Source organism: Ochotona princeps, chromosome 4 (assembly GCF_030435755.1).
Source record: "Ochotona princeps isolate mOchPri1 chromosome 4, mOchPri1.hap1, whole genome shotgun sequence".
Taxonomy (NCBI): Eukaryota; Metazoa; Chordata; class Mammalia; order Lagomorpha; family Ochotonidae; genus Ochotona; species Ochotona princeps.
The window spans coordinates 86154512-86177737 of NC_080835.1; the positions used below are offsets into that span (position 1 = coordinate 86154512).

The 23226-nt window shown below is 40.2% G+C and overlaps 1 protein-coding gene across 1 annotated transcript in view; it reads left to right on the forward strand.

The window, feature by feature from the left end:
* The first annotated feature begins 9331 nt into the window (after positions 1-9331).
* The window catches only part of PGR (progesterone receptor), a 58365-nt gene continuing 44470 nt past the window's right edge, over positions 9332-23226 (forward strand). The window contains exons 1-2 of the mRNA XM_004585003.3: positions 9332-11007; positions 12206-12357. Coding sequence (XP_004585060.2) covers positions 9332-11007; positions 12206-12357 — 1828 coding nt within the window. The remainder of the gene's footprint in view (positions 11008-12205; positions 12358-23226) is intronic.

Genomic DNA, 23226 nt, shown 5'->3' on the forward strand with positions numbered 1-23226 from the left:
GTGTGTGTGTGTGTGTGTGTGTGTTTCTCACTCTCCAATAAACATTACATTTAATATTAAACAGCTTAAAGCTTTCTCTTTCAAATCAGGAAACTTCCAAGTATGCTCACCGCATCTCTCCAACTGAAGAAACAATTACATACACACTGAAAATCTAAAACAGATCTAAAACAGATATTAAATATAGCTACAGATCTCAAATAGTTTACAGAAGTTATGATTGTACATGATTATTGCCTTCCGTTGAGTGACTATATTATCAATAAGACAGAATTGAATCCTGTGATGTTACATTTATGACAAAAGAAAACTTGCTGATTTAATTAAGACCCTACATCAATTTATACTGAATTCAAAAGGAAATTATCTGGATGGATCGTTCAGAGTTAGCAGTTCTCAGAAAGAAAGAATACTATTTTCTCCCAACAGTCCTCAAAACAGATGGAAGCCCACTGCAAAAAATTGAATACCACTAAAACTGGAATGATCTTAGAAGAACGCTCTGATCCTCAAATGAAGATCCAATTTTGGGAGAGCCACCTATCATAGCCCTCTGAGCCCCGAGCAGTGGAGTTAAGAAAAACTGATGCCCAAGATTCGTGACCCATGGAACTAATGAGAGAAAAAAATGGGTATTGTTTTAAGTCATTAAATTTGTAAGCCTTATTATTCAGCAAAAAAAAACAACAAATAGATATTCATACATTAAATAATGAAACTGGAGATAAATCTGACAAAATATTTTTCATAATATACTGACAGAAATTAAGGACATAAAGGAAAGGAGATACAAGAAGACACATGTTGTCTTTGGATCAAAAGAGTCAGTATGGGTGAAAACTAAAATCTCTTCAACTTGATCTATACTTTCAACTAGCTCCCAGTGAAAACTGTGGTAGAAGGACCTAGAAAAAAATTTTTTTGAAAAAGAAGTTGGATCAATAGTATTGCAGATATGTAGGCATTACTGTACAGCTAAAATATAATCACGATAATGTAGTAGTGACATAAGTGTTGTCAATGAAACAATGAAGCAAAATACAGAATACAAAAACAGATGCTCCTACATACAGGTAACTGATTTTCAACAGGGATGCAAATGAAGAAAAAACATTATTTGCAATACAACGGCAGAAATATTGGGCATTCAGTTGCAAAAACGTGAACTTTGCTCTTGACCTTATAGACATGTCATAGATATAGATCTGAAGCATAAGACTATAACATCAGAAGAAAATATGACAACAAAGGGCACTTTTAAAAGCCTGACTGTGGGGCCTGGCACAGTGGCCTAGCGGCTAAGGTCCTTGCCTTGAACGTGCCAAGATCCCATATGGGCGCCGGTTCTAATCCCAGCTGCTACACTTCCCATCCAGCTCCCTGCATGTGGCCTGGGAAAGCACTCGAGGACTGCCCAATGCTTTGAGACCCTGCACCCGCGTGGGAGACCCGGAAGAAGTTCCTGGCTTCTGGCTTTGGATCGGCATAGCACCGGCCGTTGCGGGTCACTTGGGGAGTGAATTATCGGACGGAAGACCTTTCTCTCTGTCTCTCCTCCTCTCTGTATATCTGACTTTCCAATAAAAATAAATAAAATCTTCAAAAAAAAAAAATAAAAGCCTGACTGTGGTAAAGGTCTTTTTGTTGTAACAGGAAAAGCACAAGCAATGAAATGTGAATTGATAAAAATAGATTTTATCAATATTAGAAACATGCACTGTTCCAAGAATGCTGTAGGAGAACTGAAAAAAACAAGCCACACGCTAATAGAAAATATTTTTCATTTATAACTATGGCATTGGGCTTGCTTCAGAGTTCATAAGTAATTCTGAAAATCAAAAATGAGGAGATAATTCCAATTCTACAAACAAAAAATGTTTAAACACAGATATATCGCAGAAGATATATAGAAGGAAAACAGCACATGAAAGGTAATATTATTTGTAAATAGAAATGCTAAATTAAAAATATTGTTCATATGAATGGATGCCTATATTATGGAAGAATTGTAAATCAAAGATAAAGGTGAGACTGTAAAATAACACAGCCTTTTTGGAAAATTGATCGTTAACTGTACATTGATGGGTTTAATCCATTTGGATTAAGGCATAAACTGGGAAGCTTGTTTACAGCAGAAATTTATTTCTCACAGTTCAGGAGGCTGGAAAATCCATAATCAAGGTAGTAGATGTGATGTCTGGTAAGGGCCTAAAGTCAGGTTCACAGTGGGTAAGTCCTTATTGTTTTCTCACAAGATGGAAGCAGCAGTGCAGCTCTCCATAATAATCACTTCTTAGCTCCACCTGCTGAGAACACTGCATGGTGACAAGGTTTCAAAACATGAATTTGCTGGACTGGGAGGGAGGGCAGAGCACAAAAATTTCAACTACAGTATCTACAACATTGAACTATTTCATTTCTGCATATTTACATAGGAGAAATTAAAATAAGTTTCCATGAAAAGATTTATACACATTTTCACAGTAACTTTATTTATAATGTGTAAAATTGAACACAATCCACATGTTCATCAACGGGTAAATGGATGAACAAAAAATGACCTATGCAATAAGAATAGATGACTGATACACACTATATAAGATACTTGAATCCTGAGAGTCATGCCAACAAAAAGAAACAGAAGGAAAAAGATTATAGAGCATTTTTAAAAATTCTAGTCATACAAACTAATGTAGACTATGTTAAGCACCCAGATCATTCTTTCTAGTATCATTATCCAATAAAAAGGATGAATTTACTTTGGAGAACTGGCTAAACCTAACGCTAAGACAGGAGATACACAAAATGAGTCAGGTGCATCTTGAAGTTCCAAAGAATAAGACAGTGCCCACGCACACATTCACACACACTTGTGCGCGCGCACACACACACACACACACACGGAAATATGCCAAGGGGTACAAGAGCCAACTGCAAGAGCTCCTAATGCTGAAAGGTAAAACAACTTACGCAACAAAACATCTACAAGTATGCATACCAGCATAAAGAACTTACTGAAATAGTAAACAGAGGATAAGAAGTAAAACTTACATGTAAAAGTTGAAATAATTCTATAGATGTGCCACGACAAAGGAAGAGGAGCGTAACTCTCTGTTTTCCCACATTTCTTTAGGAGATTCACAGTGACTTTCTAAGTATAAGGTTAGGAAAGAAAGAAAGATATCAACTGTCCGTTAGACAGAGCTGGAAAACACTGTTTCAGTCAGCAGGTCAAGGTCAACCCTATGAAGCACATGTCATAAATCATATTAATAGCATGTGCACTTGCTCAGTTTGGTTTACCTGTTTGATTCCTCCCCTCCAAATTATGACTGCAATCTACACATGAAGAAACTGTCTAATTCCAACAAAATAACACTCTACAATATTTTTTAGAACTATCAAGCTCATAAAACAGATGAAAAATCTGAGAAACTGTCATATCCCAAAGAAGTATAAAGACACGATCAAATATACATACTGGATAGGATCTCAGTATAGAAGAAAGACTTGAACTTAAACCCAGCAAAGTATGAACAAGCTATTGATATTATTAATAATAGTTGCATGTGAACATATTTATGTATATACATATTAGTTCCTTAGTTGTAATAAATATGTTGTCCTGAAGTGATATACCAAAAACAGATACAGTTATATACAAAGAATATATTGGGTACTCTGTGTATTATCTATTTTTTATCTGTAAATCCTAAGACTTTTAAACAACAAAATATTTTTAAAAATTAACAAAAAACTTGAAAAGGCTTGAAATATATATAGGTGTATACAACTTAAATTTTACTAAAACAAATAGGAATGTTTGTTAAAAATCCACTTTGTAGTTACAGAAGTGATGTTCACACTTGTTGGAAAGTGGAGGTAGGATTCAGAGGGGCATGAGAAGGACAGTCTCTTGGCGCAGTAGTTGGGCGGCACATTCCCTATCAGGGTTCGATATCCAGCTCGTCTTCTAGCTTCCTGCCAATGTACACACTGGGAGATGGTTGGGTTCTTGCTACCCAACAACCTGTAGCAACCTGGTTCTTGGCTCTTGGCTTCATTCAAGCTGGCCACTGGGGGCATTTGTCAAGTATACAGCTGCATTTTTCCCCCAAAGTGGCATGTGGAACAGTTTGGAGGTGAAGGATATGTTTATCAACTTGCTTGCAGTGATACTTTCACAGATATATACAGTTTCAAAATGTCACAAATGGCAATTTAAATATATGCAGCTCAATGTATGACAGTTATAGCTTAATAAAGCCTTTTTTGGACTATGTAGGGGGGAACATCACAATTTAAATTTTCTTTTCCCAAAGATATATAGTCTTTGGGTATATTTAGAGTTATCCCTATCATATCTGCATTTAACAGGTGAATTCTCTTTCACTCAAAGATTCACGTATTTGGCAAGTTCCTGTGCCAATTATTATCATTAAGCATTCAAATATATGGAATAATGATGATATAGGATATGCTGAGCATATTAGTTATTATTTTCCCACTTCAAGATTTTCAGTAGTGAAAGCAAATTAGCCAGACTTTTGGGCTAAAGAGAAGATATAAATCCAACCAAAATTAAGTCAGATATAATTTGTCAGATTTAGGATGAAGTCAGGTGCCAATTTTATGGAAGCAATCTAAAAGTAAATTCTGAGCCATCTGATATTTAAAATGACACCCCTAATAAGATGATTTGATCATGAGGGTCAAATCTGTCTATGCTACTTATCTTTATAATAGTGTCTAATTTGTGTTTCATATGTCCCAATTATATAATAGAGATAATGACATCTAGTCTGTGGAACTGTTGCAGTATTAAATATATTTTCATGCAGAGTTAGATTACCTAGTAATGTTCAGATTCTAAAACTTTTACAGATTAGATAGCAGTGGCCATCAGGGAAACACTTCTATGCTGCCCCTATTCACAACTGAAGAAGTATTGATGGTGATGCAAAGAAACTGGAATCCTCATACACTGCTGATGTGTTTGCAAATGAATATTAATTTGGAAAACAGTCGTGGGGGGCCAAGGCTGTGACACAACAGCTATATCTTCATTCCCTAGGGACACTGATTTAAGTCCTGCTCAGTCCATTTCAAATCCAGCTTCCTGCTAATGGCTTTGGGAAAGCAGAGGCAGATGGTTCAACTTTTTGGGCTCTTGCCACCAGCATGCGAGACCTGTACTGGATTCAGCCGGGGCCACCCCTGGCCTCTGTGGCCATTTGGGAACTGAACCTGCAGGTGGAAGATTCTGTCTTTCAAAGAAGAAAGAAAGAAAGGGGTGGGGTGGAGAGGACAGAGAGAGGGGGAGAAGGGAGGGAAGGAGAGAAAGAAATTAAGAAAAAATAGTCCAGCAGCCAAAAGGTTAAACCTAGAATTACCATTTGACCCAAAGTCTAAGTCTTACATATCTAACCAAGACAAATGAAAATGTAAATTTGCACCCCAACTTTGTGTGTGAATGTTCATGGCAGAATTTTTTTAAACATCTTTTTGTTTTGAAAATCTTTACATAGCTGATTAGGGCACAAAGGGTCAAGGGCTATAGGAAAGTGGGTAAAACCATTGTTTCCACATTAATATTATTTTTTTTCTGTATCTGGGATAAGGGGAGAGATAAAGGGAGAAGTCCCACCTAGCCTCCCACCCATCCCAGGTCCCAGATATGAGGCATGTTCCCAGGGTCCTGCTCAAGCAGTCTTGGTAGTTCAACAGTTCTGAATTGCTGCCAATCTTGCTGTTCCAAGCACGATGAAATCTCCTCAGAATTCACTGGCTGACATAGTCTCTTCATAGTAGAGGTTCTGAGAGCAGCAGTTCAGTTAGAGGTATCCCCAAAGAGACTTCGTCTGAGGTAATATCAGACCTGATTCTTATGTATGCTTGCCAGTACAGGGTCCAGCACAGTCCATCGCCCCAATCAGCTTATGCATATACTGGTGGTTGCAGTTGTTGGATCAGTTCTGTTTCCAGCCCTGTCTTCCACGTGAAATGATGCGTGTTGTAGTCCAACCCGATCCTGCTCACTTCACACTTGGCCCTCATGCAAACCAATGGGAACTGCAGCCTAGTCGGGGCAACTCCCCATTTCCCCCACCAGGCCTGCTCCCTACCCTGGTTCCCATGCGTGCCAGTATGTACCACAGACTTGTTCAGTCTGTCCCACATCCTATTTGGCTCTCATACATGTCAATGGGCTTTGAAGCCTAGTTCATCCCAACCAGCCTACTATCCAGTCCAGACATATGCTACGGGGGCCTTTCTGTCTAGCCACCCCTGCCCCGTCCTGATTTTCATGCTCTCCAGTGGGAGTGGTAACCCAAGAGGGAGGAGCCCATTATATCCCTACTGGGCCACTCCCATTTCTGGATCATGCACTCTCCAGGTGGTTCTGCAGTTTAACTTGACAGAATTAGCCCCCAGTGCCAACCTCTGCCAGCTGATGCTATAGAAAAACAGAATTTTTGTTTGGCAGAATTTTCAATAACAGCTTGGAAATATTAACATTTTAGAAATGGCCCAAATGAACAAAAACTGATAAATGAATAAAAAACATGTTGTGTATTCACACAATGCAATATAACTAGGCAAGAAAAAGTAATAAAGTACCAATAGTTCTACATGATGTTCGAAACTAATGCTTTGCTAAGTGGAAGAAATCTGTCAAAAAAAGTAGACCTCATATGGCATAGCTGAATTTGTATAAAATATCCAAAATGCCAATTCACAGAGATTAGTGGCTGCTGGGAGATCTAGCCGGGGTGGGTGAGAGGAGAGAGTATCCACCAATAGACTGAGATTTATTTTAAGGGTTCTATAAATATTCTAAAAGCGAGATTGGTGATAGTTTTACAACTATGAACATGCCAAAAACCACTGCATTGTATACACTTAATGAGCAATCTATATATTACCTGAATTATATCTCAATAAGACAATGTATGTTGTTTCCAGATGGACTGAAAAAATGAAAAACCTGAAAAATACTACAATCATAATAAATTCATTCACCTGTTGTTGAACCTGTACCTCCATTCCCACACTTTCTCCAAGTTCTAATAAAAATGACCCTCCTGCAATTCCCACATTATGTTTTCCTATTTGCTACCTTATTGTCACAATGACTTTCCAAGATTTTCTTTCCCTTTTCTACCTACCTAACTTCTTTGACACATTTAAAATTAGGGCACACTAATTACTGAAACAATCAATTCCTAAGTCCAGTAACCAGACGTGGTAAAAGTTTATTTATTATTATTTTTAGGATTTTTATTTATTTTTGTTTGAAAGGCACAATTACAGAGAGGAGAAACAGAATTCTTCCATCTGCTGGTTCACTCTCTAAATGGCCAGAGTGGCCAAAGCTGAGCCCATTTGAATCCAGGAGCCAGAAGCTTCTTCGGGGTCTTCCAAGTGGGTGCACGGGCTCAAGGAATTGGGCCATCTTCCACTGCTTTCCCAGGCCGTAGCAGGGAGCTGGATTGGAACTGGAGCATCTGGGACACAAACTGATACTCATATGCGATGCCAGCTGTGCAGGTAAAGTATTAGCTTGCTATGCCACCTGTCAGGCCCCAGTAAAGGTTTGCTTCTCATCCATGTAGCTGCTCCCCAGGTGATTCAGGGACCCAGTGCTTCACCTCCAGCAGCAGTCTCCATCCTGGAGTCTCGGAGCCTAACTAGACCCTCCTACTCCTAGCTGAGAAAAATCATGAAGCATCACGGAGATGGAACTCCCTAGTCTGACAAGGAGGTTTCCAAATGACTGACTCTGTCAGGACACCTGTTGATTTGAGGTTACTGCAAAGATCATTACTTCATGATTCTGCATCTGTTGATATCTGTTCTCGTGTATAGAGATATACTGTAACACTCTCCGATCTCTCACACCTTCAAGAATTTACAGGTGTTCTGTCTAAATAGACAGACAACTATTACTAAGAGTAAAAATATTGTGGGGGGAAACTACCATTCAACCTGTCTACTGGGGATCTTACAATGTGCCACATACAAGTATTTACTAAAACTTGGACTGCGTTCCATAGGATAGATCAGGGCATGGCAATTAGCATTTAATTATCCTGCACAGCCAGAAAGGTGTTACCCATCATGCCCCACCTGCAAATTTCCATCACATTGAGGAACGGTGAAGAGGAGTAGATTGTGTGGAGTGGAGTGAGGGAAATCTGAAAGTGCTCGCTTATATGGGATTCATAGGGAAGAGTATATCCTTTTAAATATTTAGGATTATCTTTGATATTTCCTAAAAAAAAAAAATGTACCCATAGACATCTGTGAGAATGTGTGTGTGTGTGTGTGTTTTCAATTCTATGAAATCAGAATCTTGAAATGGGTGCAAAAAACGTGCTTCTGACAGAATCTATTCTTTTTTTCTACACTTAAACTGTGCATACTTCTTAACTAGCAGTTCAAAATCTCCTCTACTTACGGGGCTGCATCCCAAAGCACCTGTTACTGAAATCAGACGAGGGGGTGGGAAAATCAGCTGCAGAGTTTTGTATACAGACCGTAATTGGGATAGGGAGGGGCTTTGGGCGGGCCTCCCAAGAGGGAGGAGGCATTTGTTAGAAAGCTATGGGGCCAGTCCACGCTGTCACTACTCGGATAAAGCCTTGTAGCACTGGCGTGTGTGAGGATTCTCATGTGTTGGTAGCCTTTTCAATGAGAACGCGCTTCACTTGTCATCGGGATAGAATGTGCAACCAGAGGCGGCTCCTCCTGCGGACTGCCAGGGACTAAGAGAGCAGTAGGGACGACGACAGTCAGCCGCAGTAGGCACCGCCAGAAGCACGGCTGTTCCCGAGAACCGGCTGGGCGGGCAGGGCCAGCTAGCCGCAGGGTTCCGGAGAGAAGTGCCGCTGAACGCAGTCAGGAACCCGGAGCGTCTCAGGGTGCACCGACTTAAAGCCGGGGAAGTCTGGAGGCACAGTGGCGCGAAACTGAATTGCCAGCCGCAGCTCAGCCACCCAGATGTGGGACTTGTGAGTACTTCGCGTCTCTCGCGCTAGGACAGCAGTCAGAAAACTCTCGAACAACTCTTCCAGTTCGGAGACTAGACCCCTGCAACCCACCTTTCCCTGCTCTTCTCACTCGCCCTCGGCGACCCTGGCTATAGGACGCAGAGTGAGGGCAGAAGCTGACCGGCGCCGCCCCCTCCCGACCCAGGAGGTGGAGATCCCGCGGGTCCAGCCTTAACCCAACACCCCTTTTCTCCTCCCCCTGCCCCTATATCCCGGCACCCCCTCCTCCTTGCCCTTGCCCTCCTCCGGGGGAGGAGAAAAGGGGAGTTCAGGTCGTCATGACTGAGCTGAAGGCAAAGGAACCCGGGGCTCCCCACGTGGCGGGTGGCGCGCCCTCCCCCACCGCAGTCGGCTCCCCGCTCCTGGGTCGCCCGGACCCTGGCCCCTTCCAGGACAGCCACACTAAGGACGCCTCGCCTGCAGTCTCTGCCATCCCCATCTCCCTGGACGGGCTGCTGTTCCCTCGGTCCTGTCAGGGGCAGAACTGCCCAGACGGGAAGACGAGGGACCGGCCGTCGCTGTCAGAAGTGGAGGGTGCCTATCCTGCCGTCGAAACCACGGAGGCCGCAGGACACAGCAGCTCCAGACCCCCAGAAAAGGACAGCGGCTTGTTGGACAGTGTTCTAGATACGCTCCTGGCGCCCTCGGGTCCCGGGCAGAGCCAAGACAGCCCTATCACCTGCAGCGAGACCATCAGCCCGTGGTGCCTGTTTGGCCCGGATCTTCCCGTGGAGCCCCGGGCTGCCCCTACTACTAAAGGAGTGTTGGGCCCGCTCATGAGCCGACCTGAAGGCAAGGCTGGTGACAGCCCGGGGACCGCTGGGGCAGCACCTCACAATGTGCTGCCCAGGGGCCTGTCACCATCCAGGCAACTGCAGCTGCCCACCTCAGCCAGCCCTCACTGGCCCGCAGCTGCGGTGAAGCCGTCCCCGCAGCCCACTGTGGTGGAGGTAGAGGAGGAGGGCAGCTCCGAGTCCGAGGGCGCCCCGGGTGCGCTCCTGAAGGGCAAACCTCGGGCCCAGGGAGGCCCATCTGCTGGGGCAGGAGCTGCAGCCATCGCGCCCGGAGCGGCGGGAGGAGGGCTCCCCCAGGTCCCCAGGGAAGATGCTCGCTTCTCGGCGTCCAGGGTCGCTTTGGGTGAGCAGGATCCTCCGGGCGCGCCCGGGCGCTCCCCGCTGGCCACCACCACGGTGGTGGACTTCATCCACGTACCCATCCTGCCTCTCAACCATCCTTTCCTGGCCACCCGCACCCGGCAGCTGCTGGAAGGGGAGAGCTACGACGGCGCGGCCATAGCCACCAGCCCCTTTCCCCTGCCGCGGGGCTCGCCCTCCGCCTCGTCCACCCCGGTGGCGGCCGGAGACTTCCCCGAGTGCACGTACTCTCCCGACGCCGAACCCAAGGACGACGCGTTCCCCCTGTACGGCGACTTCCAGCCGCTAGCCCTGAAGATCAAGGAGGAGGAGGAAGGCGCCGAGGCCGCTGCGCGCTCCCCGCGTCCGTACCTGGTGGCTGGCGCCAACCCTGCCGCCTTCCCGGATTTCCCGCTGGCACCGCCGCCCCCGCCCCCCTTGCCACCCCGAGTGCCCTCCTGCAGACCCGGGGAAGCGGTGGCGGCGGCAACGGCCTCCTCAGCCAGTCCCTCCGTCTCCTCCTCCTCCTCGTCCTCCTCAGGGTCGAGTCTGGAGTGCATCCTGTACAAAGCAGAGGGCGCGCTGTCCCAGCAGGGCCCGTTCGCGCCCTTACCCTGCAAGCCTCCCGGCGCCGGCGCCTGCCTGCTCCCGCGAGAGGGCCTCTCCTCCACCTCCACCTCCGCCTCGGGCGCCACCGCCGGGGCCACCCCTGGGCTCTACCCGACGCTGGGCCTCAACGGGCTCCCGCAGCTCGGCTACCAGGCCGCGGTGCTCAAGGAGGGTCTGCCGCAGGTCTACCCGCCCTATCTCAACTACCTGAGGTGAGTGCTGGTTCCGGGCGCGCGTCGCGGGAGCTGCTGTGGGGCGGGCCTGCCGCCTGAGGCGCAGGGTCGGCTCCCCGAGGGTGACCGCCAAGGGGGGGGTGGGCTGCCCAGACTCGACACTGGAGCCCTCAATCTCTCACCTTCTTCCCTCCCACCGCCCTTTTCTTCACTCTTTTGGGAACTGGAACGGGACAGCAGAATACACGCCGTTTGGAACTCTTGCCTCGCCAAAGCCCGTGTGGGAAAACTTTCCCCGTCTGCTACATGGCAAAAGCAGGTGCAACCCTGCTTTAAAATGTGCAGCGTCACACTAGGCACAGTGTGGTCCCGCGGAGCGGAAAGGGTGTGGTGGGAGTGGGAGGCTTTGTGAAAGGTTTCTTTTCTTAGAAAAACACTGACCAGGAATAGCTGGAAGAGGATCTGAGGCACCATGTTCCAGGGAGGGGTGGGACTTGAAGGGAGGTTGGCAGAACCTCCTTAGGGTTCTGCTTAGGGATTGGGGCATTTTTAACGTTTTAATTTGCACAGAAATCTTAAGATTGGAATGAATTTCAGTGTGGTACATTCAGAGTGTGGGTTTAAGGATTAATTGCTGCAGGACTCCGTATGCTAATATCGTTTCCCACTCTCTACCACTGTCTTCATTTATGTTTCAAAACATTTTAATTGACACACCAAAGAAAGGCATTCTGTTGTATTCAGTAATCTCTTGCAGTGTGAAAAGGCAAAGCATTGTCAACATGTTGAGCAATACTTTAAAGTTTTTTACTTGTTGAATGAACAATCTTTATAAGGTTGAGTTTTCAAAACTCACAGCAAAAACATTGCTAAATCTGTGAGTCCTGAAAGAGAAACTATGTTGTTACTTAGCATACAGGAAGGGTATAACATTTTATCTGTCAGAGTAAACTGCTTCTGTAACTGCTCCTATATAAGGGGTTTTGGAAAAAGATTTCTTTTTAGCCAGTAGGCTTATATATACCACAAGGGTGGTATGCTATTACTCTTTTACGCTGGTGAGGAATGGGTGATAATACTGCAAGTCTGAGTAACCAGCTTACAGTAGGCTATTGCATCTAGTCTGGCTGTTGTTGCTAGCTTTGCAATCCCCTTTCCTCCTTCAAACTGGTTTTAAAATAGTATTAGATAACGGTGTACCTGATAGTAAACGGAGAATTTTGTTTTGCATTTCAAGGGCGGATTCGGAAGCCAGCCAGAGTCCACAGTACGGCTTCGAGTCACTACCTCAGAAGATCTGTCTGATCTGTGGGGATGAGGCATCCGGCTGTCACTACGGTGTCCTCACCTGTGGGAGCTGTAAGGTCTTCTTTAAAAGGGCGATGGAAGGTAGGCTCCATTTCCCCCTATTCCTTATTGGTTTAGATGTAAATGGAAACCATCCAATTTTCATGGATATTGTTCTTTGCTACCTCTGAGAAACAGGGACATTTCTATACAACTTAAGAAAGCTTAATGATAAGCGCGGTGTTTTGATTTTTAATACTCAAAAGTCAATTTGGCTGGATTTTGTATTTGTGTACTCTACCACTTTCAATGTTATGCACACATGATTTTCTTAGGACAGTGCTACTATTTTTATTAACGTTCACTTTATTCTAGTCACTTCTATATCTTGTATTTATGTATAATACTTTAAAGTTTTGAGCAAAGGAAAAATAGCAGAAATATTTGAAATTATATATGTGCATGTATGTGTTTATGTGTGTATATGTATGCAATAGTCTCAAATAGTTAAGACATAAATATATGTGTGTACACTCATATAACACACATATTACATGGGATAGAAGGTACATTTTTTAACTGATTTTTGCCTTTTTCTTACATGCCTACTTATTTAATACTTATAAAATGCAACTTTAAGACATTTTATATTCCCCTTTTGTATTTTTATAAATGTACAAGGTGACAGTAAATATTTTAAAAAAAGAAAAACACGAACAACACAAGAATATGATTTCCACAATATTTTAAATAAACATACACATTTTTAAAGTGATTTAGAAGAGCTACTTAATAATTCTGGATTAACTGCATAGTATGTTTCAATTTTTAGACAAAGTGTTTTTAGATTTCCTATCTACACAAAACAGCACAACACATTTGCATTGGAAGATAAGAATACAGTTAAAGAGGATTTCACACTTTAACACTTACAAAAAGTGTATTTAGTGACAAGTGAAATGGAGTTCAAGGTTCCCACTGGAGTGTTGAGATCAACTCAACAAGGAATCAAAAATCTGAATGTGGGCTCTTCTGTTTGCTGTTTCTGAGCTCTCTGATCTGAAGGGTGCTCTGTTTATGCTGTGCAGGAAAGGGTGGGGAGTTTCCACATTAAGAGGCTTCTCAAAGGAGTTCATTTAAAAAAAAATGTTTTGTATATTTTCAGAATATAGTTTGTTTTTCACAAAAAGTGAATGTGTACAATTCATAGTGATTCAAAAGGTTTCTGCTGCATTTTTAAATCATTGAAGTGCAGTGTAAGGGGGCTGTTAAGCAGGTGCTGGCTGAGTCCTGCCTTCAGGCCCTGGCTGCAGAGGGAGCCTCTCTGCCCGGAAGTCACTTCTCTCAGGGCACTTGGAGCTACCCTCCGTCTCTTACTTTGCCTCTGCTTTCTTGAAAATTTCCTTCTGCCTTATTCTTGCTCCTATCACAGTCTTAGAATATTATAATCTAATAAGCGTAGGACACCTTTGGAATCTCCAAAAGCCAAATTTATTCTAACCCAGATCCTTTTTTTATCTTAACAAAGAAGCAAGTCCTAGAGGTGTAATTTTGAGTTTCTGAACATCACAGGACTAGCTGAAAACTGAATGTTATCAAATAGGTTACCAAATGTTAAAAAAATAAAATACAATTTACACAGGAGAAACTAGAAAAACTTAGGGACAATACTACTTTTAAATTGTAATGCCTATATATCAAAGATGGTATGAGGAAGTCCATATGCTAAATACTATTTATTTCTGTTACTTCATAAAATGTGTATATTCAGTGAAGAGCATCTTGACTGTAAAAACAGAAGTGTACTTTCACATCATTGTTATCAAAATAGCATCCAAAATCAGAAGAGATTTTTTTTCCCAATTTACTCTTAGAAAGGATTTATTTAGCCCGTACTATTAGCAACATCAAATGAGGTACCATTTTCAATTATATTACATGGAGAAACTTCAGACATTAAGAAGCCATTCCTGAAAATAGAGTAAAATTACAGAACTCTGTGAGTAACTTCATTTGTTCATCAATAACATATATAGCTTATGTTTTGGTGTATGCTGAAGATATTATTTCCCTGACTTTGCCTTTCTCCTGCTTAGATCTAAGTTGAAGATAATAGCCACAGGAACTTCTTAGAGATGCTGTAATGATTAAGTTAATTAGTTCATGTACAGTATTTGAAAAAAGGTTTGGCTTTTTCTCAGCTCCTTTTTATGGTGGTATTTTTACTTCATGGAAGATATGAGACACATCTGTTTTGTAAAGAACAAATGTTAGTCCCTGAGAATTGGGAAGAGCTTTTCAAGTGCATACTTTCAAAGAATGAAAAGATTACAGTTTTACTGAGTGTTGAATATTCATATTGGGAAATGGTGAAAGTTAAAGGTTGGGGACTTGCTAATGCTTGAGGGAATTGGGAAAGAATTGATGATTTAAGGTAAAACTTCTGAGAGCTTGCAAAAATGAGAAAGATGAGCAGGACTATCATGATTAGAGAGAAAGGCCAGGTTTGAAATCCGAAGGTAGTGATGTGTGATGAGCTGCCTCTGGATGTCAGTTGGGTTAGAGTTGAAAATCAGTGGACAGCAGTAAGAATATTTTTTCCAAGAGTAGAGCTGAAATGGTACAATTATAAGGTACTTTCTATAGACCAGTGACCAAGTGTTTTACAGATCTCAACCCACTTGTCATAATGTAAGTATTCTAATTATCACACTTTACAAATGAGGAAACTAGGGGCCTACATTAAGTGGCTGCAATCACAGTTAAAATAGTGGTGGCACCGGGATTCGAACCCATGAGGTGTGACTCCAGAAACCCTCCTGTAGATCATTGTCTATTTCTTATGCTGGGAAATGTGGCCAAAGAGAAATAGCAGAAGGGTGGTAGATAAAATATGAATAAGTGATGTCATGTCTTAGAAAGGTAAAAGGAAATCTTAAAAATGAGAATGTAAAACCAGGTAGAATGAGAACCATGTGACATAAATGAATCATATTCCCTTCATATTTAGGATGACAATGAGATGGCCACATCTAGGTACAACTAGCTTGCCCTCCACTTTTCTTCTAAGTTAAGATTGCAAAGGGATAAAGCTGTGAGGACAGCCTGCAGAACCACAATGAAACACACAAGAATTAATAGGTAAAGAAAAAAGACACCATTCATGAAGCAGAATACAGGAGTGGGGAGAGATGATGACTCTTAACCTAATCAAGATATTTGCAATCTTCAATTATTTAAAAGAACAGTTAATCAAATAGTTAATTGAATTGCTTTGCCAAGACTTGTTGCTAATTAGTCAAGAATTTTCATACCAGCTTTCAAAGAGATGAAATAATAATGACTTGTCAGTGCTGCAAATGCAGGCAAGTGATTTGGTGTTGTGAAAGAAAGAATATTTCTCATTGACTTTTCTTGGCACATGGAAAGCATGTAGTAAATAACTATTTGGTAAGTGAGCAAAATCACCAATACTGACATTTTATTGGAGCATTTTACTACATGGCAGCATTTGTAGTGAATATATCTGATATAGTGTGGTTGAATAAGTATTATAACATTGTTGAAATGTAATATTGTAAGTCTTTAGGGTAAGAGCATTGCTGCATTTTAGTTTTACCAAACTGCTATTTATATTCTTTTATATGGGTTTAAAAACTCATGAGTGGCCTTGATTATCTTCATTCATGCATTAATTCATTGAGCACCTGCCGTTTGGAGATACCATGCTGTGATGAGAAAGCAACAAAATGAGATGTATTGATAGTGCAGTTTACTGTACGATGAGAGAGAGAAACATTTTATCAATTCACATGTACATAACTAATTCACATGTACATTACACACATGAAGATGTGGTAGCTTATGCAATGTTTGCACAATTAGAAAGTTTATCACAACTGCAATTCAATATTTTAATGCATGTGTACTGAACATGTACAAACTACCTCTTTTGTCATTATTCCTAAAATATTGTGGTATGACAATTACTGATAGAGTGTTTACTTTGGGTTCTTGTGTTGTAGGTAATCTAGAGATTAATGTGTACAAAAGTAAGTCTATATGCAAATACATTGCATTGTATATATTGGGCTTGAACATCCTTGAGTTAGGGTAAGTGCCATGGGTTCTGGAACCAGTTTTCCAAAGATACTGAGGGACAAGTATACTTACTGAGAAGGCCATAATTACACATCAACCTAGGGCCTGACTTTCTCCCATTCTGCTCCCAGTAATTGTCAGCTGCCTTCATCCACACTGGTTTCTAGCAGCCATGTGCAGCATTTTTGTTCTCCATATACTCTAGATCTCTGAAAGAGACCAACACAGAATGAAACCTTTGATAGAAATCAGAAAGAAAAATTTAGGTAACCCTGCCTCCTGAATTAAGTAAAACAACCTGACTAAATGTAGTCCAGGAAAGACAAAAGATCTACAATTACTCATCTAAAATTTCAATATTCAGAAAGCTCTGAAGACAAAGTGTTTTCTTTTTCTTTAGTTATTTATTAACAATACCTGATCTAAATTCAGTTGGTCCAGACTCATATGAGGATATTTTGTGTTCTGTTGAATATTCAGATACATTATACATTGTTGCATAAATGTTTCTTTATGAAGTATTGCTGTACTTCATCTTTCTAAAATAGAAATGATTCTGAATTTTAAGTCAAATCTGGCATAGAAAATTTTAGCTTAGAGATTTTGGCCATATACTCAGTAATGAATTCATAGACCATGTAAAGAGTTGAAAGAAAGCAGTGCCTGCTTTCATTTTGCTCAATAGCACTTCTGACCATTAAAATAAAATGTTTATAAATATTATAATTATGTTTCTGCTGAATATATATTAATATGAATATTTATATGTATACTAACGACAGTGCATAGTAATATATGTATATATTACATATTACATAATATGTATAATATGTACATAATAGCATTACAATGTACATATAATGCATAACATTATAAATGTACATATATACACAATATAATACTAAATATAAATATTAGTATTAATGCTAAATAGAAACAGTATTTACAAATTCATTTCCATATTGGATTTTACAGAGGATGACAAAAATAAGTAAATCTTAACACCCAGCTTCAAGCAGTTTTTAATCCCATTAAAGAGATAAGATAGTCCTGTAAGCAAGTGTAATGAGGTAATGCAAAGTGAATGTAGTCTTGATTTCAAGAAAAAAAATAAAATTTAATTAGGGAGACAAAAAACTGCTGAGAATATATGGGATATTTGATAACAAGCATTGTAATAATGTATTTTAAACAGCAAACATGAAATGAAGCATAATTATAAGTTGATTAACACTTGAATCATGGTCTGAATCTCTTGTGACACTATTTGTAAATTGTGTTTTCTTTCTAGGATGATCACTTTCAAGGCATTATCAAAGGGATTGTACTCCTCATACCCAAACTTAGGTGCCAATGCTTTAAAGGAATTTTGAGGACTATAGTTTAAAAAGGTTTATCAATATGTAATGACACAAAGTGAAGTCTGCAAATAGTTGAGTAGCTAGAGGGTGAGTAACCCATAGACTGTTGAGCAGTGTAGGGACATGTTCCTATGTATACATCAGCAGTATATAGAGAGGATTGAGGGTGTGTGACTATGAGGCAGCTGAAGCAGGCTAGAGATAACCCGCTAAGGGCCTGATGCAGGGTGGTGCCTGAGAGGAATGACTTCAATGGGTACATTGAGACAAAGTTGATCAGAGATGAAAGTAACAGAAATTAGTTAGAGTGGGGAGTATAGATAAAGAAATGCTGACACAAAAAAGTTGGGAGTCCATGATTATTTTGTGAAGAAACGATGCTGAAAGTAGTACTTAGGGAGGGTTGATTATTCTCACAGCATCATACAAAATGGACTTAGATTGGATGTCTTTGAATAAGAAAGAACATCTTGAAAATCGATACATAACTTCCTTTGAGAGTAGCTGATTTCAAATTATAATGAAGAGTCCATCAAAAATCATGCAACATTCAAATTTAAAAAAATGTTTATGGACTTTAAAATGTTTGCACTAAAATATATGTCTTTTTTTAAGTGTCCTCCTAATATATGTAACATACTCACCAGGATATTGAAATAGTATTACCTTTTGTGTACAACATAACTTCTGACAATTAAGAACATTCTAATGTAAGTTCAGTCACTCATCATTCATTTATCCATTCATACAAAAACAACAAAATGCTGCCTTTGTGCAAAAATTTGTGTTCGATGTTGAAACACAAATGAATAATCCAAACTTAGTGATGAGGACATTTGAACGCAATGTTAACACAAACAAATCTAGATAGGTATGAACTAAAGATTGTAAAAGATGGAAACAACCAACTCTGATGTTTCTTTATTGGAGTTTAAATGAGAAAAGATGAATCCTGATTAAGTATTAAATGAAAGCATCGTTTTTAAAATTAGTTAAATCGTAGTTTGTGGCAATGTTTGTGTTAACAATGAGGACCATAGTGGTAGGACTTTTGTTAAACAGAATCTGTTAGTGAATGCATGTTAGTGAATCCTGCAGGCAGGATCGGTCCAGGATTGGAAAGATGTGAACTGACATCCAGAGCACCTCTCGGTGACTGGGCAGTTGACTGTTTCCTCTCTAACTGCTTTTTGCTCAAACTCTTTCCACACCCAGCTTATTCTAACTTCCATCTTCAGTGGATGTCCTGAAGTATCCCAAGCATTGATGTTTATCAATTTCTCATTTAATTGTTAGCATTCTCTAACTAGAATGTCGTCAACTTGTCTAATTCAATACTTACATAAGTAATAGGCAGTTTAGGAGTGAGCATCTGGCGCAGCAGCTAAGAAGCTGCTTGGGGAAAAAGATTAGAGCCTAGGAAGAAGGGCTAGCAACAGAAGAGGAAGCAGAGGCCCAAGAACAGATGCTCATGAGATATTCCTTGTTATGAACATGATCTGTAAATTCCTGGGATAGGTGCCTGGGAGCAAATCTGGAATTGTTCACTGCATTTTTATATTATGGTAATGTTTATAAAATCTAAGTAGATTTCTTATTCATGATGCAGATTTAAACATATAGGGGATCTTCTTTTTATTACCTCTAACTACCAGAAAATCATGAATAGGTGTTTGCTGCAAATAATCACTTTGTGCTAATAATACTTTGGGAAAATAAAGGTAGGCAGTGACATCTACTATGAGTGGCAAAGAAGGCTGGCAAGAGAATACGGCAGTAGCATAAGATGAGAACCACTATTAGCGCTAGAATGGACCATGTGCTCTGAAACATCTGAGTATTAGAAAACTGGTTTTCTAAGGTTTTGAGATGTTATATGTCAAGATTTACATCTTACTCAAAAATAAGAAATAAATAATATAGTCTTACCTGTCCTAACACACATTCCCAATACAAGCATCAGTTATATACTGTTGCGGTATGCAAGCTCCGCTTAGGGATGGGTTGCTGTTTTATTTTGCATTCATCATCATCACTTCTGCGATCTTCCTGTTTGGTTCACACTTGGGGTATGTCAAAGCACTGTAGCATGTCTAAGTCCACAAAACAATCCCAAAGACAAAGCTAACACCAGTTAATCACAACTCAACATTGAAAATGGCAGAGCTGAACTTTGATTTCCTTCTAGAAATAGCTACTTATCAAATATACAGCTTTAAACTAGACGATACAATATAATCTCTCAACAAATTGAGAAACAGAAATTATCAAGAAGACAATTTGAAACATGTATTTAATATCTATTATAGAAGCTGAGCCTTTCTCTAAAAATATATTTTGCTGGAGATGTTGGCTAATTATTATATGAAATCATTGTCAAAATTAAGGCTTTTAGAAACCTATGCAGTGATATACATGGTTGTATGTCCTTCAGGTTCATATTTAGGATCCCAACCTCCCATGCAGTGGTATTAGGAGGTGAGGTTTAGGATGAGATTAGATCATGAGGGCTAACACATTGGGTTAGTGCTATTATGGAACTTATCCCTGAGAGTCAGCTCAACCCTTCCACCTTGTAAGGGCACAGTGAGAAGATACCCTCTCTGCCGAATATTCCAGTGCCTTGTTCTTGAACTTCCCAACTGCTGAGTGGCGAAGAAAAAGCTTTTTGTTGGTTGTAACTCACCCAGGTTATTCTATTTTGCTGTAGCAATCCTAATGGTCTAAGACAACCTAAAACTCAGAACATAAAGCAAAGTGCTGTAATCTTTTCAGCAATGGTCAAGGTCATGTGATGTAAAACTTAGTTGTTCACCAATTTTGCCTAAGATAAAGGAAAAAAATTAGAAGATTTTCTTGAATGTTTCTATGTAATAGTGTCAGATAGAAGTCCACATAAACAAGTTCTTGTACTCCCTACTTTGATATAAATGACTGAAATGATGCATGTAATAAAATAAGCTGATGGCAAACTAAATGCATACAGCAAATATTTTTGAAAATATGTGGGAAATGCTGCATAAGATTTAAAGAAATATGTATAAGAAAGGGTATTGTGAGGTTTACAAGACAAATGAGGAAAAAAGCTTCATAGGTCTTGCTTTATAGTACAGCGAATTAATACTATAAAGTGATTGCAGAAAAATTCAGTAGAGGTGAGGTTGTATGCTATGGGGGGTAATGAAATAATTAGGGCAAGTTTGCACCACATGGTCACTGGGCTCATAAATCCCATAGTTTAGCCCAAATTTACCTTGTCTGCTTTTGTTTGACACCCTGTGGCAGAAGGTTGCCCACATCCTAAGCAGAGAGTCCAGGATATCTAATCAGTTAGTGCTAATTTTTTCATCCCATCCTGGAGAGATTGGGACAGGGTAAGACTCAGGCAGATTGCCTACTTTTCCTCAGTTCATCTTCATTTTTCTTTCTATTTTTTGGGAATAGGAACTATCAATGACAGGAGACAAAGAGGGTTTCATTTTATTTGAATTAAGAATATCATAAGAAGCTTCAGCATGGTTTTGACAGTTGCTAGGCTCTGTTTCAGGTTTTGAAATGCATAAAATACTTTAGTTACTAAAGCAAAGATATAAGATGATAAACTCTGAATAATAATTTCTGTAATACTGAATTCTTACGGAAAAATTGTTGCTGTGATGTTAAAAAGTTTAAAAGGATTTCAGTTTACATTTGTAAGTACCGTGGCATACGAAATGCATTTACTGCTTCCTTTATAGAGAAGCAGTATGCTACAGCACACATAGGTTGAAGTGAAAAGAGCACTGCATGATGTCATCACTGTGGTTAATTGTTAACACAAGACCCGGAAACTACAAAGAACCTTAATGATACATGACAACATGATGTGGTATGACCAAGAAAATCTCTTTTACCACACAGCAGTCTTCCACTGTGCAGTACTTGTAAAGGGTCGTTAAAGATGAGCTACATGTTTTCCTGTATGAAGGGATGTGTGCTCTAAATTGCTGACATTTTGTATGATAAGTGTCTCAGTAGTATGCTACTTAGGAGATGCATATTTAGCAGAAAAGATACTTAAGCTGCCTGTTGTAATTCAAGACAATGTTATTGATATGAAAAAAGGAAGTAAATCCTTTATGAAAATATGTAGAGAGGGTTTTGAATATCAGATGTTAGAGATGATTAAATTGCTATTTGATTTTTTATTATGAAAACTTTATACAGGATCTCAAGCTTCATTGCTACCTACTTAAACACTCAGAAGCAGGATTTTCTAACTTGTTGATAATAAGCAGTTTCAATGGTTAGATTCTGAACTTACCTAATAACAGAAGTACCATTGACTGAATACTCATTATATGACAGGAGTTTGGCTAAATGAAACAGAAAGAGGTTAAATCACTCCAATACAAAAATAGCAAATAAACTGCAGAGCTAAGATTGGAACTCAGGAAATCTTCTCCCTTATCCCTTAAATATTGCCCATTATCTAGTCTTTGTCCTAATTATTTGTGATTAATACCGACAGTAGGAGAATAGAAGTTTCCTGGCTGAATTTGTGGAGGAAAAAGGCTTTGCATAATTGGTAGGTGAGATCATGAGAAGCTAACTGCTCTGCACTCACTAATTCTCCAGATGCCTGTCTTCCACCTTCTCTTCTCGCTCTACTGAGCTTTCTATCAGCTGATAACCCTGCTTCTTAATCTGAGAAAATGTCCTAAAACTCTGGCTACTACACGCACTCTTGGGGCGTTTGACTAGCAACCCACATTTTCCTTCTATTACTAGGTATCTGCAATTTTTTCACAGCTCACTCACTCCCTGTGCACTGGATCCAGACCCCACTCAGAAGCAGGCTTAGGATTTCTTACCTCCCCTTAAGTCATTTTTCCCCTTTCCATTAGATCATAACTTGAACATACAAACATGCTATTATTTCTCCTGTATCAAACCAAAATGCAACTGTTGATTCTACTCACCCATCAGCCACCAAAAAATTTACATTCTTTTTGTATAAACCATTGAGTTTTATTTTTCTACTGTCTTTTAAAACAAATTCAATGATTTTTTTTTTTTTTTTTGCTTCTATCACTCCACTAAAGCTTTCCTTGTCACATTTATCATCTGAGAGTCTTCCTGAGTCCCATATTACTTCATCCATTAATGCTGCTTGACAATTGGTGACTCTCCTTTCTGGAAATAAATTAGACTGCACAGTTCAGACCCTTCTTCTTTAGCTGTTAAAATTGCAGTGTCCATTACTCAGTGTTTGAATCTCTTCCCTTTCATTTGTAGATTTCTTTAGTAATCTAACCCAAATCTTACAGTTGTAGATAATCATCCCTATTATGATCCCTCTTCAATTTCTATCTCCAACTCAGAACTTTCCTTTGAATTCCAGATTTGTGTATATAGCTCTTTACCTCCTATCTCCATGGTATGACGAGTGAGCAGCTCAAATAATTAATCCAAAGGTTAGCTCCTGATCTACTTTGGATTCTGTCTGATAACCTAGTGCTTTTCTTTC